We start from the raw sequence: 19936 nt of genomic DNA on the forward strand, positions 1-19936 counted from the left end.
AGTGATCCATCTCCAAAACACATTTAATTACGTCCAACCAATGATATTAAATGGGTTACTGCTAAACGTGCATTAAAAAGACAAATATGTGCAGGTGTGATAGTTCATCGGTCTGGGTTTAAGGATCCTACACACTTCTTGGATGTCAGTGCTTATATCTTTAAGAAAAGAGCACATCAAATTAACCAGCCTCTTAAAATCAGTTTTTAGCAGTCTGCAGCTTTCTCTTGCTCAAGTCAGATGAAGTAAAGCAAATGTAACTCAATACAAAGGATGAGAGTTTAATGTTGTTCAAATTTAGTGATGATTGGTATGCAACTAATGTTATTTGTAAGCTATTGAAGAAACTGTAGACATTTGAGAAGAGAGATTCTCACTGGGTGTTGAAAGAAATAGTTCAGCTCTTTGTAGGACTATATATGAAACTGCAAAAAATGGTAGCAGATAAACATGCAGTAATAAATGCTCATTCAAAGGAAAAGTGGTCAGTTCTAGCAGCTTTATATCCTGTAAATAAGGATGTACAATGTGAGCCGAAATATTGGCCACATGCAAAAAATAAAAATAAAAAAAATAAAAATAAAAAATAAAAAAAATAAAAAAATGATACATTGCTAACATACCATTTCCTGCAGAGCTGAAGCATGTTTACATTTTCAAAAAGTAGAATGAGGGTACCTCTGTTAACATCTATGACATACAGTTATCTGATTATGAAGAGATGATCATGGAAGACAGGAGAGATCAAACAGAATTTCTATTTGTTCTGTTATATGTCATAAAGCACCATTGTGAGAAACATGTAAAATTATTTATGATGCAAGTTGCTAATACAAAAACATACCATTTTTACTGTGCGAAAAACTTTTCAACACTGGCAAGTAGTAATATTACTGTTTATAAGCATACAAGTGAAATTTGTAAGTGCTGGTTATGTTATTTTCACTCCAAACACAAACTGGATACACACTCGGTTGACTGTGCACAGTTTAAACCAGTCAGTGGTATAATGCCCAGTGGTAGGAATGAGTATGTAAGATGTACCAGATTTAACAAGAAGCTAAAGCTGCTGTTTGTGATTTATGTTGATATGGAATGTATGGTAGAACCAGCTTCTACTTGCGGTCATAGCAGTACCTCTGGTTCACACTCTGATTAGGTGTGTTTGTATACATCATAGCCGGAAATAAGCCATGAAGAAGAATTATTGTGTTTCTCAACAGAAGTCTGTAATATTTGCCATGAACTGTTTAATAAAGAGATTGTTAAACATAGAAGCGACTGTCATTTCACTTGTGCATTTGGGGGGGGGGGGGGGGGGGGCTGCACATGCCAGCTGCCGTGTGAACTGCAGGTCTCACTATACAGTGCCAGTTGCAATTCACAATCTGAGCAATTATGATGGCTGTTTCTTGATTATGAACACATGTAAAGAAATCATGACAGACAGTGACAAAGAAGTTAAAATGAAGCCAGGTTGCATTTCTTTTCTGACACAATATACGGAAAAGTATAAATCATTTACAAAGAGTATCGCAATAATGCACAATGAAAGTGGATGTAATACAAACTTCCAGTTTATCGATTCACTTAATTTTTTTTTGAAAAGTGTGTATAATAAACGAAATCAGAAGAACTCATGATAATGAGGACATATTTTCATTATGCTTGTAAGTTTTATTTAATTAATCAGAAGGTGATTTTTCTGTATGAGTATGTGACTAATGAATCATTTTTATTGGGAGATCATTTACCTCAAATTGATAAGTCTAATTGTTTATTAACAGGTTAAACTACAACACAAGGTGGGTACAAAAGAGCATGAAGTGTTTGAAATGCATTCCAGTGTAGCACACAAGGAGAATATTCTGATTTACATTTGAAAAGTAACATACTACAGCTTACTGGTTTTTTTTTTAGAAAAAGCTTTTGTGGTCTATATCTTAAAGCATATGGACTAGATTCTGGTCATTACATTACTTCACTTGGCTTACCATGTGGTGCTCCACTGAAAAATACAAGAGTAGAATTGTAGCTTATTATGATACTAAACAACTTCAGTTTATTGAACGAGGCACTAGAGATGATGATTTTCTTTGTTCATGAGGTCATGCCACTGCAAACAATACAGGGTGAACATTAATAAAACCGACAAACTGCAGGGATGATTCCTGGTTGGAAATGGAAGAAAAATGGTCCTGTGAACATACGGCTGGAAATGCGTTGTTGCCATGATAGATGGTGCTGATGAATGACAGTGCCTCTGACCATGTGCCATTGTTCCTTGTATGTTGCAGGCTGTGTGACTGACAAAGCATCTGTAAGCAGCAGAATGGTCTGGTATTGATGTTGGGAACAAACCAAGATGATATTTATGTATGACCAAGCAGATGAAAATGGTCGAGAGGCAGCATGGCTATACCATAACAACATTTCAAACCCTTTTTTGGGTTTTAGTGTGGTCCTGGGTCCTTTCAGACAGAGGAACATGCTGAAAGGCAGTGAACTGCACGTACAACAGATCTGGTAGATCAGGTTCTATGGGATACTGAGAAGAATCCTAGTACAAGCTCCAGGCAAGTGGCCCACCAACATGATGTAAGCCAAAGCACGATTATGTGTATCTTGCAGGACAACCACTGCTATCCCTTCCACCTGTAATCCCATGTAGGCCACTTTGAACATCTGCTGTGACGTGGAAGTGATGCAGCTCCGTCCTGTGTTTTGGGATGATTTGTTGTCTTTGCGTGCACACCATCCATTTTGAGACACATGTTCATACAACCTTTTTTCCTCCATTTATAGTCAGAAATCTGTCCCTGCAGTTTGTCAGTTTTATTAATGTTCGCCATGTATATTCATTGCCAGTTATGATGACAAAACTAACAAATCTTAAATTATATATCTTGATGCAAATTGTCTGTGCAGCTGGTAAATGTTGCAGTATCTTCCAGTGTTCTATTTTGTATGATTTTTCCCAGAGTTGAAACTTTTGATATGGAACACACATTAGATAGTTCTGATACAGGGTACATTTCAGAAGTGGATGATTTTTACTGAAGAAGAAATGTAGGACTTTTTGGAAATCTTAAATCTACAAGGAACATAACAGAAAATTATTAGTCATCTTATTATATTATTTCAAAAAATGTCAAAATAAGGTGCCAATACAGGTACTGTGACTTAGAATTAAAAAGGGAAGTTGTGTTTCTTTCATTTATTTTAGTAAGTGAACATTGGGTGGTGAATCATGAAATGAGCTAGTTCATTCCAGTAAGTGAATGGTGCTGATACGATCCCTGAAAAGAATAGTTTGGCCCATCTCAAGTATTACACATATTTCTGGAACTGATTCAAAAAAATTCAGATATTTTTGAACATTGTGATAGGCTGTTTCATTTTAGTAGCCAGTAACGTGCTAGGCTGTGTTGGATGTTTTGTTTTAATGCCAGGTAGAATACTAGGTTCTGGATGATGGAGAGGAGGCAGGGGAGGGAGGCAGGTAGGTAGGGGAAAGTGGAAGGGAAAATATGGCATGATGTCATATAAAGAAGGTGTGGCTTGTGATGACATAATGATTATGTCTGCTGTCTTCAGCACATAGCAGAAGTTCAAAGTAGCCTGAAAGACCAACAGCCATACCACTTATTTAAAGCTACTCATTTTTGTCCAGAAATATGTCAATTACTCAGGAAGACATATGTTCATAGCTTCCGACCAACCATACTATTTTAGTAACTAATAAAGTACAGTTTAAGACAATTTTGAATGATTTACTACTAACCAACTCCTTATAGTCAATTGACAAATTTCTTGCAGAACCAACTGATATACCTATTATTAACTTTATCACACAATATATTTAGTGAAGGTTGTGCCCCACAGCTGTTAAGTGTTTGAAAAATGTCATATTTCAACCCCTAAGAACTACTGATAAGTAATTTTTTATGCACTGTCAGTTTCAATTTTCAATTCCTCTTCATGTATCTTAATGCTATTTATAACACTTTAAATACCAGTATTAAAATTGTGGCATCAAATAACATAAAAGCAAATCTATATCCCTGCCATCAATAGTTACATACATTACATAGAGATCTGTTGTTTGATCAGCCACACCAGTGCACAGCAACAAAGCACAGCCACTATGGGGTAGCACCTTCAGACAGTATGGACAGCTGTGCCTTCCAACTGGTGTGCACAGACATTGCCTAGTGCCACCATGTGGAGACATCTAATATTTCTCTATTTAACCTAAGAGTGGAGTGTTTTCATCATCATTTTGTAATGTTCCATGCAATAGCTAACTTCACTCCATTCAAGAATCTCTGTTTGTTAATTTGGCATTGACCTGGCAATGTACACACCCTCCGTATTGAATGCTTTAGGAATTTATATATTAAAGTGATTATCTATTTACTGGTGTTGTCTATTTTGTGTGTTATAACACAAGTGATCATGTTATGTTTCATTTGGTAACTAATCACCAGCCATTACAGTCTCTTTTTAGTCCTATGGTACACTTGTCAGCCCATAGACTGCAACATTGAACCCTGTGTAGGTACAATTATGGGATTCATTTCTCCCCTATGGCTCAACATTCAAATGCAGATATTCTTTCGCCTTTGCCGATGGGACCCAACCCTAATTTTGATGAAGATGAACTACTTTGTTCTTACGTCACTGAGGAAGCTTGCCATACAGGGATGGATTTCTGATTAGCAGTTCTCACATCATTCAAGCCATTGCCGGTGACTCCATTCTTTGTCAAGCACACCAATATCTTCACCATGGGTGGCCTGAGCGGCCTCCGGCGTGTGCAGCAGATCCCATCCACTATTATTTTTTGCTGAGACACAGACTCTCTCATTGATGATGTTCTTTTGTCATCATCCACAGACAATGCTGTTCCATGTGTGTTTGTTCCCACATCTCTCCAGAACAACGTTCTTAGTTTCCTGCATCAGGATCATTGAGGCACCTCACGCATGAAATTTTTGGACTACCCCCATGTCTATTGGCTCAGCATAGACCATGAGATCGAACATTTAATTGCTGTGTGCTCTATGTGTGCAAGTCATCAGACCACTCCCCAGAAACATTATTCCTCTTGGCTGGAGCCATCACAGTCCAGGGAGTGTATCCATTTTGACTTCACCAGCCCTTCCCAAGAAGGTGCTCATCAATGCCTACTCAAAGTTCCCATCCATTGTCTACTGCCGCTCCACCCACGATGGGTCCTTCACTGTCATTGTCACTTCAGGCCCTGTACTCCGATGCAGGACAAGCAACAGGGACATTTTTGCAGTGTGGTGCCCTCCTGTCGATGACACCTCAGAGGACATGGATGTTACCTTTCTGGGGTTCTAGCGTGCCACGTGCAATGAGGGAGGGAGGCTGGGGTGACACTGGCTTACACGCATCCGACAAAGGCTGGGGTGACACCGGCTTGTGTGCACCCTAAACATGAGGGGAGGACTGTGGTAACCCATAGTTATCACACCAATCGTATCATACCTTGCCGTCCATCAAAGTTCAACAGGACATGAAGTGCTGCCCTGTCAATTGCTGCTTGATTAGCCCATGCCAAAATGGCTATATTTGTAAACTGTTCATCTGCTGACATGGTTAAAGTATACTGTGCAAGGCAAAATGGCCCTATCCAAAACCAGTACTGAGACAACTGTGGTGCACCAAGGGCCGAAGATGACAGGAGTTATCAATAGCTGCAGAGATGTGTATGGGCGAATAGATGTGCAGCTGTTGAGCAACTGAATGTCCAGATGAACCGAGGAGCTACAAACAGTGTCTCCTCACTGACCATTCAGCAGACTTTACTGCATATAGGCTTCCATAGCAGGCGCGTGGTTCACGCTCCCATGCTGATTGCTGTTCGTCAGTGATGAAGGCTGGAATTTGCACACCAGTACCTCACTGGTTGTGCAGTGGATAGCAACAGGTTGTCTTTTCAGTCAAATCATGTTTTATACTCCTTAGAATAGATGTCAAACACCCTGCAATGATTGTTGGAAAGGTTCAGGCTGGAGGCGGAAACATTATAGTATGGGGAATGTTTTTGTTGCATTCCCTGAGTGATCTCGTCTTTCTGGAAGGTGCAATGGATCAACACAAGTATGCACGTATCCTTGGGGACCATGTCCACTCCTATATGCAGTGTGTTTTTGCTCAACACAATTATGTCTACTAGCAGGAAAATGCATTATGTCATACAACTTGCAGTGTATGTGGATGATTTGAAGAGCACCCTTGAACTTAGGCACTTTTCGCTTCTATTGACAAAGCATGAGTAGCAGTTATATTGTAATCATTATGAGTAGCTGATACTTGTAGGTCCTGTAGTATTTATAACCCAACTGACAGTTTCGCTTATGGATAACTTATTCTAGATATTACTGTCAATGTTTTGAGTTCCTTGTTGCACATACTGATGATAACGGCTTGTCCTTTCATGTTAGCAGAACCTGGAATTGAGCTTCCATTATACACACATGCTGGTTTCATTTCTTCACAGCTTTCTGATCTGGCTTTCTCTGGTACTAGTGCAGCAGACTTTTGTAATTTGGAACTTTATGTTATTAATATCTTATGAAGTCTTCCTGTGGATGTTCACATTTTGCAATCAATGCTGTGATGTACGCTTCTCATTTGTGTTCATCTGCGCTGGGGTTAGTGCCAATGACAGCATTCTTAAGAAAAACATTTTATACATTCATAATGATCAAAAGATGCATTGTCCACTCATTATGTTTACAATATAACCAATGGAGATGCTCCAAAATCTGGATCATGTCTTGTGAATTAACTTATCAGTTTTCAATACACTTAAGACAGAAAAATAAAAATAATTTTGACACTTTTGATTTCTAATAATTAGTTTGCCGTCTGTGCATCTGAGTATCATAAGTAACTACACACTATTCCTTAAACCTCAGCACAGAAATATGAATAAAACTCCTTGGCTTATACTTTCAATATCCCAGCCATCAGCAGCCACATCTTTGAGATGCAAACAGTAGTCACTACCAAGCACTCTCAACAAGCGCATCTGGTATGGAAACATATTTTTCCTGCTGGTAGTACAAATGAAACATGCCAACTATGCAGAGTATGTTTGGCACTACTGAGACCATCAAATTACTTCCTGGATGACAAAAACTTATCCTGATAACTTCCCTTAATATTTTCTTGTCATTTCCATTCAACAATCTGAGTGACTTTTCACTTAAAATGCAACATCAGGTTACAAATTTATAGTTTTCTGTCCAGGAAGCTTGTTCCATTTTGAAACTGTAGTTTCTCATCTATTTATGTTGCAACTTATTTGTCTTAGTCAGCACTAGGGCAACAAGGGAGAGACAAATGACGCAGCTCTTTGCTAGCTCCGAAGAAACAGGATTACACTATAAAGTGAAGTCTGCATTGGCTCTGGGTTCCACTCTAAATGGAGGTTAGTTTTTTAGCTATTCTGTGACAGAATCACAAGTAACCAAATCGAAAATCAGTACATAAATGTTAAGAAAACTTCTCCATCATAAGTTTTCTCACTACTTCCAGTACCCCATAGTGCAAGGGTGAAAAACGTGTATTGCTGTATACTTTGATAAAGTCTTTTTCTGCTGACATAATTTTTTTGTTTTTGTAAACACACAATTTTAGCTGTACTGAATAAATTATTATTATTATTATTATTATTTAGGCATCCAGCCCATATGTTTCATAACCACACTACTTGGCTATTACACAGGCCAGCACATAAACACATACTGTTCTGAAGTCCAAAATGTATAATACCTTACTAATTCATGTCAATTAAGCATTCTCACTTACTTTATGTTTAATTAAAATAGACTTTCATCATGGTAAGTTCAAATTCTGTTGTATTAGTACAGTGGCATTTTTCCATTACTATACAGAGCACAAGAGTAAATATGAAAGAGAAATCAGTCATCACAATATATTCTCTAACATCATCTAAAATAGTCTGACACTGCTCAGATAGTTTACGGATTCCATGTCTGTAGTAGAAACCTACTCGTACAGAGTTAAAGATGTCACTGAGCCAGATTTGAAGTGAATTTTCATCCAGAAAGGAATTTTCTTGATGGTTATTCGATAAGGAGTGGAAAAGGTAAACATTTTAGGGCACAAGACCGTAAGAATAGCAAACTCCTGGACACTTTTATTTGTGAAATCATCAGAGTGCATTAACATATAGTAGCAACACTTGCTGCAGTTCTGTTGGCCATTTTTATTACATTGCAACTGAAAGATGTCTCAGTTGTTGGTGACAAATGTCAGCTGTGATGGACACAGCCTCAGGGGGAGATTGCAGTATACAACACCATGTGCCACCAGATGCAAAATATTATCTGTTAACACTGCCCTGTGCTCAAGGTCATGTCTTTTATTGGGGCTCAGCCACCTGCCACACGAACATGAGCCACCACCTCTCCCATTCCCTACTGCATTCATTTCTTTATCCAAACTCCTGCACTAGCAGTGAACCTCCACCTGCTCCATCCCAGGGGAAAGCCCTTTCTGTATTCCACCAATGATAATATATCTTAAGTTTTAATTAACTTTCTTTTGCTGTCTCCTTTCTGATGTTCATCCATCAGACTCCTCAACCTGTACAATAAATGTTTGGCCTTTATTCCACATCAAAATCTTAAATTCAAAGGTCATCTACAATTATGTAATTCTAATCATTTGGCAGTTCAGAAGTACATAACTGCAGTATAAAGTTCATTTCAGTCACACGGGCCCATCTTTGTACTGCAATTTTCAAAAACATTAATGTATGCTAAGACTAGCAGTTTAGAAAGTTTAGCATCTGACACTGGTTATTGAAGTAGGGCCCAAAAATAGTCAACATAAACATGAAAACTAGTGTTCAATCATGTCTAACATGTTGTTTCACAAAGGACAATTAATTAATGATGCTGCCATTCGGTTACTGAACAATTGCAAAAATGGGTAACATATATAAATAAAATTTCTAAAACTGAACAATGAAGCAATGTCCACTATAGGCCTCTTCCCTGTCTCATTCAATGCAGAATTTGCACATGAGTTATCATCACTCTTAACCTAAATTTATTGCTAATCCTTTAACCAAAATGTCATTACAATATGAATACAGCATCCAAGGAACTCATAACTTAATATACAGAAGATAATAAACACTTGTTGCAGTCAATCACTGTTATATCCTGTGACTGTGGGGTGATGTGGCAGTAGTATCACATGATATGCCCACTAGGACGACAGATAGGTTGCGTGAGGAAGTGGCAGTGGTGACGGTATACATGTGAGGACAGCACTGAGCTGACCAAGCCTGGGCAAAGGAGCTGCAACTGCCATAACACCAGCATCAGCATTCTCAGTTTCCATCTTCTTCTTTCTACTTTGTCTGGCATGAACATTTAGTGCACCCTAAGCAGTGGACTACTTTTAATGCCTGCCTGAAGAAAGGCCACATCACCTCCATGTGTCATTCATCGGCAGTTGTTCAGGATATGGACATGGACATAAACTGTGTGACTCCAATGCTTGGGACTTCTTCCAAGTTGTTTATTGAGTTAAGTGTTTTTTGCCATATGATCTGTCTACAGATCGACACAGGTGCTGCACTGGTGTTATTGAACACTCAAATCAGTGTGAGTTTAGGCTCACCGCCGCTGTTGAAACTGGTCATGTTGAAGCTTGTCTGTTATAAAAACAGTACATTGCATTGTTGCAACAATTTACTGCACCTGCCTCCTACTAGTCAGTGGTTCGCTCCCTCGCATTTTTCGTGGTTGCTGATGCTGATGTTCAGAACCTGTTTGGGATGGACGTATTTCAGGCATTTGGATTTTCCATCAGTGATGCAGTTCATCTTTTTCCAATCAGATACCACATTCTCAGTCAGAAACACTGAATGAGGAGTATTCAGAATTGTTTTCAGACGATATAGGATGTGCTGTGAAGTTTTCTGCTCATATTTCTTCAAAATACATGGCTTGGCCTCATTTTTGTCATGTGCATACTATTTCTGTCATCATGAAAGATCAAGTGGAAGCAGAATTGGACAGACTCCAATCTCTAGGAGAGGTGCATCCTCTTATGGCTAGTGAATGGTCGTCTCTATAGGTTACAGTTTGAAAACCATTGTGGAAACTTTGCATCTTCGATGACTTCAGTACTACTGTCAATGTGCAGTGTATCATGTATACATATCCTTTGCACAACAGGAGGAACTGTTGGTGAAATGATTGGGCCACCGGCACTTTTCTAAAATTGATTTGTCTGAAGTGTATCTATGGGTTCCTGTGGTTGAAGAGTCTCAGTGAGTTCTGGTTTTGAATACTCGTTTTGGTATCTATCAATGTTTGCGCCTTCCTTTTGGTGTGGCTAGCACCCCTGTCATTTTCCAAAGACTTTTAGAGCAAATGATTGTGCCTGTCCTGGGTTGCATTAATTATCTGGATGATATTGTCATGGGGTCCTCCATGGCTGATCACCTGCAAAATTCATGCACTAAACTGTTAGCTAGGAGACATGTATTTTGGCCAAGGACTGATGGCAACAGTGCTCATTTTGTCACGGCTTGTGAGTAGTGTGCCTGACAATGCACGACTGCCAGGCACCTCTGTCCCCCAGGCCTGATCAGCACCAGCCATGGGAACACATTCATGTAGACTTTGCAGCTTCCTTCTTGAATTCCTATTGGCTCCTGGCTGTGGATGCATTTTCCCAGTTTCCTTACATTCTCTGGCAAGCATCTTTGTCAGCTGAGGTCAGAATTTGTATGCTTTTAAGGGTTTTTTTGTATTGCGAGGTCGCCTTGTACCTTAGTTTCTGATAATGGGCCCCACTTCATTCCTCACTTTCAACTGTTGTTCCCATCAAGGCATTCATCATGTTACAGCTCCATCATTCCTCCCTCAACCAAATGACAAGGCAGAATAACTAGGCAGAACAGCAAGTCACAAAAAAAAGGTTGTTGTGGATTCTTCTCTGGATGACGCCCTTCTCCATTTCATGAGGACCTATCACTTCACGTCTATGGGGAAGCAGAGCCTGGCTGAATTGCTTCATGGCTGGCAGCCATGCACGCTGCTCCACCTTCTGCAACCTGTGCCGCACCTGCTGTGGTCAGATCCATGCAGCCACTTCATACTGGTATCGCCGGTGTGGGCGTGAGGGTGTGGTTACTGTCCCAAGTGGATACTGGCTACTGTCATCCACCCCGGAGACCCTGTCTGTGTGACATCTGTATGGTCAATGGGGATGGTGGCACGCCACCTTGATCAGTTGTGCCCCCACTCACCGTCGGAAGCTACAGGCTCTCAGATGTGGCCACTGTTGCCTCAGCCCACTGGACTGCCCTCCACGCTCCTCCCTGGGGTCCAGCTTCATGGCACTGAGTGCCAGTCCATCTCTGGCCTCAGGTCTTTTGCTGCGGCCTGCTGTTCCAGTTGGCCCATCTCCATCGGCCCCTTCTCCAATCATCAAATCAGCCATCGACACCAATTGGTCCAACCTTGCCATCCCTGCACTGGGACTTGCCTGCTGATGACTATGTCATGATGGCTTCCTTTTCTCTGGCGCTGTCTTCAGGCACCGCACAAGCCCACTGCCCTCGGCCGAACCTACGTCCCTGTGCAGTCTGGCTCTACGATCTGATGGCCACCCAGCACATCGTTCCTCCCCTTCCATCGACACCAGCTACTGCTGCTCTGGACCTGACGGATGTGTCTCTTGGCTGGCCAGCGGAGTTTCCTCCATCACCTGGGCATCCACTTTGCATGAGGGAGAGATGTGTTATATCCTGTGACTAGTGCATATAGGAAGAGTGTGGTGTTGCCACATGTGTGTGTGTGAACCAGCCACCCACTGTATCAGTGATCAGTGCAGGCCGGTGGCTGGAGGTCACCTGTGGTAGGCATGCACATGGAAAGGTCTCCACTATGCCATCAGCTTACAACTCATGCACATATATGCACGGAAAAGCATTAACTGGTCCCTCTCACGTGTCTTTCCAGTGTGCCATTCACATCAATGTAGTTTATCTTGTTACATCTACATCTACATTTATACTCCATAAGCCACCCAACGGTGTGTGGTGGAGGGCACTTTATGTGCCACTGTCATTTCCTCCCTTTCCTGTTCCAGTTGCGTACGGTTTGCGGGAAGAACGACTGCTGGAAAGCCTCTGTGCACACTCGAATCTCTCTAATTTTACATTCGTGATCTTCTTGGGAGGTATAAGTAGGGGGAAGCAATATATTCGATACCTCATCCAGAAATGCACTCTCTCAAAACCTGGACAGCAAGCTACACTGCGATGCAGAGCACCTCTCTTGCAGAGTCTGCCACTTGAGTTTGCTAAACATCTCCATAACGCTATCACGCTTACCAAATAACCCTGTGACGAAACGCACCACTCTTATTTGGATCTTCTCTATCTCCTCTGTCAACCAAACCTGGTACGGATCTCACACTGATGAGCAATACTCAAGTATAGGTCGAACGAGTGTCTTGTAAGCCACCCCTTTGTTGATGGACTACATTTTCTAAGGACTCTCCCAATGAATCACAACCCGGCACCTGTCTTACCAACAATTCCACTTCAAATCGTTCCGTACGCATACTCCCAGATGTTTTACAGAAGTAACTGCTACCAGTGTTTGTTCCGCTATCATATAATCATACAATAAAGGATCCTTCTTTCTATGTATTTGCAATACATTACATTTGTCTATGTTAAGGGTCAGTTGCCACTCCCTGCACCAAGTGTCTATCCGTTGCAGATCTTCCTGCATTTTACTGCAATTTTCTAGTGCTGCAATTTCTCTGTATACTACAGCATCATCCGCGAAAAGCTGCATGGAACTTTTGACACTATCTACTAGGTCATTTATATATATTGTGAAAAGCAATGGTCCCATAACACTCCCCTGTGGCATGCCAGAGGTTAGTTTGTCTGTAGATGTCTCTCCATTGAGAACAACCATGCTGTGTTCTGTTTGCTAAAAACTCTTCAATACAGCCACACAGCTGGTCTGATATACCGTAGGCTCTTACTTTCACAAGGAGATTCACGCAAGTCTGTTTTCTATTGTAGCTGAGTGCTTCATGAATAAAGCCATATTTGGGTCACTTTGGACAGGTCTCGTGTACTACATAGTCACAACAAACATGTTTCCCAAAAAACAGTCAATGAATCGAAGCTGGTGAATGGGTAATTCCTTTATATTTGGGTAAAAGTATAGAAATTCTTCCACAATCATCATCAAAGGATACAAAGTAATCTAACAGACATGCAAAACCAAACAGTACTTCTCAACATCCATACACATGAAGAAAATGCATAACCACATATGTGCACGTTCTAATACAATAAAACAAAAAGAGTGTGTAAGAATGTAGTGTAGTTTATTATACAAGATATTTATAGAAATATTAAATGAAATGTGACATTATAAGACTTATGAAATTCTACATACAAACCTTAGAGGCTGACTAAGCTGTGATACTGCGGCTAGCCTGTCCATCATAGGATAAGCTAGATCTAAAAACTGATACTTGTTTGCTGATGAAGAAAAGGATGAGCAGAGAAGAAGATGCAGTTGAAGTAAAGGCAGAACAGTCCCCAAACTCATTAGCTGTCCTCTAAATTGCCGTTCTTTAGTTTCAAACTGCCTGTAAGAATGAGATAAATGATAACTTTTACCATTAAAGTTTCTCTCATTCACATTATACTCTCAAAAAGATATTTTCCATATAATTATTGTGGAATTTTTCACAGTGGTCTCAGCAAAAGATTATGTGCAATATTGTGAAATAAAAATTACACCAAAATAAAAATATCCATACAGAGCTTAAACAAGATTGTCAAGAAGCATGCAAATTGTGAATAAAGAATTACAGCCAAGCAAACAAAAATGCTGAAACATTGACAGTAAATTACTATCCTGAATGAAAATTAGTATTTATTTGAGAAATAATTAAGAATAAAGTTTTGCATTGATTGGGAAAATATAAATTTCTTAATAATAACTTTTTGGAGTATTTGTGCTATTGTGCTGAATTTCATTCACTTACTGCTATATAATAATAACCTTCTTGAGTAACAGCCAAATTTCTGTTTCAAACTGAAATACATTTCAGAAAGAATTAAAATGGGAGAGGTGCATTTAATTTTGGTCAAAATGAGCCAAAGTAGAACTGAGTGACTTTAAAATGGGATATAATTGCTGTAAGAACTCTGAGAATTCTATCAGAGAGCTTTCACATTAAAAGGCAATAACCATTGTTGGGTACAGTTTATAAACTGGAAAGATTGGGAGACCAACAATACACCAACAAATAAGTGTAAAGCTGCAAAGCAATATGAGATGGACCGAGCACATAAGGATGGTAGTAGGGAAGGAGGAAGGGTCAACTTTAGTTTATTGGGAGAATTTAAGGAAAGTGTGCTTCATCTGCAAAGGAGATCTCATACGGAACACTAGTGTGGTCCATTCTTGGGTGCTACTTGAGTATTTGGGATCCTCACCAAGTCAGATTAAAGGAAAACATCCAAGTAATTCAGAGGATGATGCTAGATATGTTACCGGTAGTTTCAATCAAGATATGAGTATATGGAGCTGTTTTGTGAACTCAAATGGAAATCCCTGGAGGAAGAACAATGTTGTTTTCATGAAACACTATTGAGAAAGTTTAGAGAACCAGCATTTGAAGTTGATTGCAGAATGATTCCACTACCACCAGTATACATTTTGCATAAGGACAACAAAGATTAGATAAGAGAAATTAGGACTTATATGGAGGCATACAGACAGTCATCTTTCCCTCACTCTGTTCAGAGTGAAACAGGAAAAGAAATGACTAGTAGTGGTTCAAGGTACCCTCTACCGTGGCTTATGGAATATGTATGTTGATTAAGATGCAGAACTGGAATGAACTGGTCTTTTGTTTGTTTGTTTTTTTTTGGGGGGGGGGGGGGGGGAGGGTGGCGAGTGGGTGAGGGTTATTTATATTCCAGTTCTGTCTTGGTTACTTAAATTTGAGTAGAATTGAAAGACATTCAATTAATGTTTCTAAAGACTACTGAAATGACATGATACTTTTGCAAACAAAATATGTTTTGAGATACGTGGCCTGAGATTTTTACAGTTTTTTAACCAAGACTTTGTGTGACTTCGGACCATGTTGTGAATACTGTATTTATCACCAACTGTTCTGTTCTGCAATAGCATTACACAATTCCCAGGTATGGCCAAACATATATTCAAAAGAAATATTATGTATCAGTATGCAAAAAATCTATTTAATTCAATTCTATAAAACACAACTTACATTTACATAAAAGAATAGTTCACACATTTGAAAATTATGTGCATTAATGAAGAGATCTCATCAAAACTAAAATAATTATCATAAACTTTGAAGTAATTCCTTTCAGCTAGCTATTGACATATAACAGCAAAGAATTTATTTCTGGTACATAAAAAAATGCTCTTTTACTCAACATTGTAAGAGGTAATACTTTTCTAATTTCAACATCGTAAGAGGTAATAGTTTTCTAATTACACTGAGGTGACAAAAGTCATGGGATAGTGATATGCACATACACAGATGGTGGTAGTATTGCATACTCAAGATATAAATATCTTTGGCTTCCCTCTGACAACCATGCCTCCATCCTTTCTACCCTCCCTATTTTCCTTTCCCTGTTGCTTCATAACCTGGGTTTTGAGTAACTGAATCTCCTTTCCCTTCTTCCCTTTCTTTCCCCTCTCTCCTCCCTGATGAAGGAACATTTGTTCTGAAAGCTAGGAACGTAAATTTTCGGTTCTGTTTTTTGTGTATCTATCAGCTGTACTAAGCTGAGGCAAGTACTGGCCAGCCCCTCTATCTCTTTGTTAGTATTTATTTCACATCTTTATATGAGATTTTCCATTACTCATTTAAATCAGAAGTTCTCTGTGTCAGTATTATAATTCTCCTGCCTGTAAAACAATAAACATTGTATCATAGTTCATAGAAGATTTGGTAGCTTTACTAAGCTGGCTTCCTGTAAGCTGCATTTTGAACCTTATCAAATATAACTGAACCGAATTATTTGTAAAATGGTGAAGGAAAGCATTCCCTGAAGATTAATTATTAGAACATTAGGTTACAAGGGTTTGACCCGCTGTTAGCTACATGGATGGTATCTTTAAAATAAGCAATAATAGGTGAGCAGAAACTTACGGGTTCATTGTAAGGCTCTAGCAAGATAAAGTTTGAGTACTGAGAAGGAAAGATATTTTTGATAAAAACAACAATAACAGATACCAAATGGGGCAACTTTGCAATAAGAGACAACTTTGCCGTTGTTTGAAAACAATTATTTTTAGCACTCTATCTAGTTCCTGACCAAACCAACAGACAAAACACGTTTGAACCATACACAAAAGGGTTTAACAATGCTCATTTTATGTATTTTCAGCACTGACTTATGTTAATAATTCCTTGTTGAAATTTTTGTTTTCGCCTTGGAAAAGATGATTTTCTGGTTGTCTACAAGAGTAAATCGCCCTGCTCATTTATTTACATCTGAGTAAAAACGACTTGATTTGCATATAATTGTCTGTCAGAATCATTTTTAGAGGTATATATTATGTTTCATTTATGTCGAGTAATATCACTTGGCAATGGTACACAAAGAAGCTTCGTGAAAATGTGACAACTTTACCAACCAACACTATCTCAGTTTTCTTACATTTTGGCACTTTTTCAGATCATGTACTTACTATTTTGTTTCATATATTGTTAAAATTACATGACACATTAGCAGCAAGCTGGATGGCCACAGGTATGAAATTTATGATGATATTATTCTGCAACTTACTGTCTCTGCAGTGGTTTGTGAGGAAATGGGCAGTGGTAAAGTGGGCGAAAGAGGTAATATTCAACTTTGAATCTCAGAAAATAAAATGCCTCCATCTAAAAACACCAAGCCACCAGACTACATTGAGCGATAAAGAGGAAGAAGAGACTCACAAAGAAGTCATTTTAGATCCTATGGAGACAGAGAGCTTGACGATTCATGTCGTTGAATGACTGTCAGTGGGAAAAGTTTTTACTTCCCAGAATTTCAGTCTCAAGAGTGTGGGCTTAAAACTGCCTACTCTAATGTTTTGAATCTTTACATGAACAAACCTTTCCAATAAACAGCTTTCAAAGTTTAAATATTCTTTTAGAGATTTTATGGTTTAAATGTTCTTTTATCTCTTATTTATTGGCAATTTGTGCTTGTTTTAACATAGTTGGCAAACTTGCCCCATTTATGAGGTACTTTAACCTCGCCATTTCTGTTTGCATTTTTTAAATCTATAAATATTTTCTTAATTTGTCAATGTTCCACAGTGTGATACTAAAAATCAGTACTAATAGCTTGTGATGGTTTTCAAGAATTTTTGTACGTATCATTTAACACAAGAAATGAAAATTGTCTCTAGGGGCTGTAACATCATTTAGAAAATACAATGTTGTACAAAATTCCTTGATCGTGATTCCACCAGTAGTAAAATACTTTGGTATAACTTCTGTTGAATGTGGAAATTAAATACCTAGTAGGTAATAATGCAAAAGGTTAAATAATTATAAATAAATTGAGAAAATGCTCCCAGATTTCTTGTCATACCAAAATTTTCTTGGCACTCTTTGTCTATCTCAACGGTATGACTGATGAATTTGATAATCTCTAGTTTTCTCTGCGTTAATGTTTATGACTTACCATGGTGGTAAGATTAATCTGAAAGTTTATTTGTCATAATTAGAATCATATAATGTATGTCATAACCACACTCAAGTACAAATTCAAAACCAGGATCATCACTGAAATACAACACTTAGCATTCAATGCACATTTATTACAAACACCACTGTCCAGCCAGAATAGAAATGACCTCCTGGATAAATAGTGCAGCTATTTATGCAAACATAAAATATTCCAGAATATACAAACATTACAAACAAAACAACCTTCCAGAAAGGATAATTCCAAGTAAAAAATAAAAATAACTAAGGAATTTCCTGAACTCTTTTCTGACGGTCTTGGAAAAGTGCAGATTACCCTGAAAGACAATGCACAGCCTAAGTTTTTCTGGGCTCGGCCCATTCCCATTGCTTTATGAGACCAAGTAGCCAGTGAATTAAAAGAATTGCAACACAATGGTGTGACTGCTCCAATGCAAGCTAGCCAGTGGACAAGTCAATTGGTTTTGATGCCGAAGCCTTCTGGTTGCATATGCATTTTTATTGACTTCAAAACTACAGTCAATCCGCAGACAATAATTGACACTTATCCATTGCCTTGCCCTGAGGAACTTACGGACAGGCTTGGCACAGGCCATTACTTTTTTAAGATAGATTTGCATGATGCTTATTTGCAAATACCACTACATGATGAATCACAGAAAGTGTTTGTTGTTAATACACACTTAGGCTTGCTCAAGTATTTGCATTTTCCCTTCAGCAGTGCCTCCACACCCACCATTTTTCAGTGTTACCTGGAACAGTTGACTGGTCAAGTGCTGTTCTGTTCAAATTACCTTGACGATATTGTAATCTCAGGTCATACACCAGAGGAATGCATTGCCAATTTGTGTACTCTTTTTCGATGCAGGACTCAAGTGTTGTCTTGAAAAGTGTGACTTTTTTCAGACAGAACTACAGTATGTCATGTGATAAACAGTCACGGTGTGCACCCCCTCCAATCTCATTTGCCTGCAATCTATGACCTGCCTGTTCCTTGCAATGTATCTGAACTGCAGTCAGTGTTAGGCAAGTTGACATACACATTTGTTTCATTCTGAATGATTCACAGATAGTAGCTCCATCGCATCACCTGTGTCAAAAAAATGTACCTTTTGGGAGGCCTAAGGACTGTCAAGACGCATTTCAGAAACTCAAAAATGCCTTGCTCAGTGACAGATGTTTACTACATTTTGATCCTGCCAAGCCTGTGATTTTGCAAGTAGATGCTTCAAAAGGTTCAAATGGCTCTGAGCACTATGGGACTTAACATCTGAGGTCATCAGTCCCCTAGACTTAGAACTACTTAAACCTAAGGACATCACACACATCCATGCCCGAGGCAGGATTCAAACCTACGACTGTAGCAGCAGCGCAGTTCTGGACTGAAGCGCCTAGAACTGCTCGGCCACTGTGGCCGGCTAGATGCTTCCTCTTATGGAATCAGTGCTGTGCTTTCATAGAGAAATGGTGCATAAGACAGACCTATTGCTTTTACCTCAAAGTTGTTAACTTAAAGTCAGTGCAATTATTCAAAAATTGAAAAAGATGTGTGTGGTGTGACAAAATTCCATCACTATCTGTTTGCAAGTTCTATTTAGTGACAGATCACAAGTCTTTGCAGTCCTTGTTTCATCCATCAAAGTTGGTTCCTAAACATACTGCTCAAAAAGTAGAACATTTGGCTTTGCTTCTATCCCAGTATCAGTACAAAATTGTATGGAGACCCATGGCAAAGCATGACAATGCTGACATCCTTTTTCGCGTTCTGATCGGCCCTGAATCTGATTTTGATTTCTCTGAAGCATCTTGTTGCCAGATCGATGTGCAGGACTCTGAATTGCTGCAATCTTTTCCATTGAATTACAGAAAAATTGCACAGATCATGGAAGTGGACCCTGATCTGAAGATTTTGTTGCATTACATTCACATATCTTGGCCTCGCTCATTCAACAGTATTCAGAACTCAGTAGTATGCCGATAGTTTGCTCATCGGCATACAATACAACAAGGCACAAGCTTATTACAATCTGACAGTGGACAATTGCAGTTGTTCATTCTCACAGTGTTGCAAATGGATGTGTCACAACTGCTTCACCAAGGACATTGGGGAATTGTTCGC

The 19936-nt window shown here is 39.1% G+C and overlaps 1 protein-coding gene across 1 annotated transcript in view; it reads right to left on the minus strand.

Annotated features, from left to right (window-relative positions):
• Positions 1-19936, minus strand: part of LOC124722970 — a 464760-nt gene that overhangs the window by 196241 nt on the left and 248583 nt on the right. The window contains exon 7 of the mRNA XM_047248137.1: positions 13519-13710. Within this exon, the coding sequence (XP_047104093.1) occupies positions 13519-13710 (192 nt within the window). The remainder of the gene's footprint in view (positions 1-13518; positions 13711-19936) is intronic.

The sequence above is a fragment of the Schistocerca piceifrons genome, chromosome X, assembly GCF_021461385.2.
Source record: "Schistocerca piceifrons isolate TAMUIC-IGC-003096 chromosome X, iqSchPice1.1, whole genome shotgun sequence".
Taxonomy (NCBI): domain Eukaryota; kingdom Metazoa; phylum Arthropoda; class Insecta; order Orthoptera; family Acrididae; genus Schistocerca; species Schistocerca piceifrons.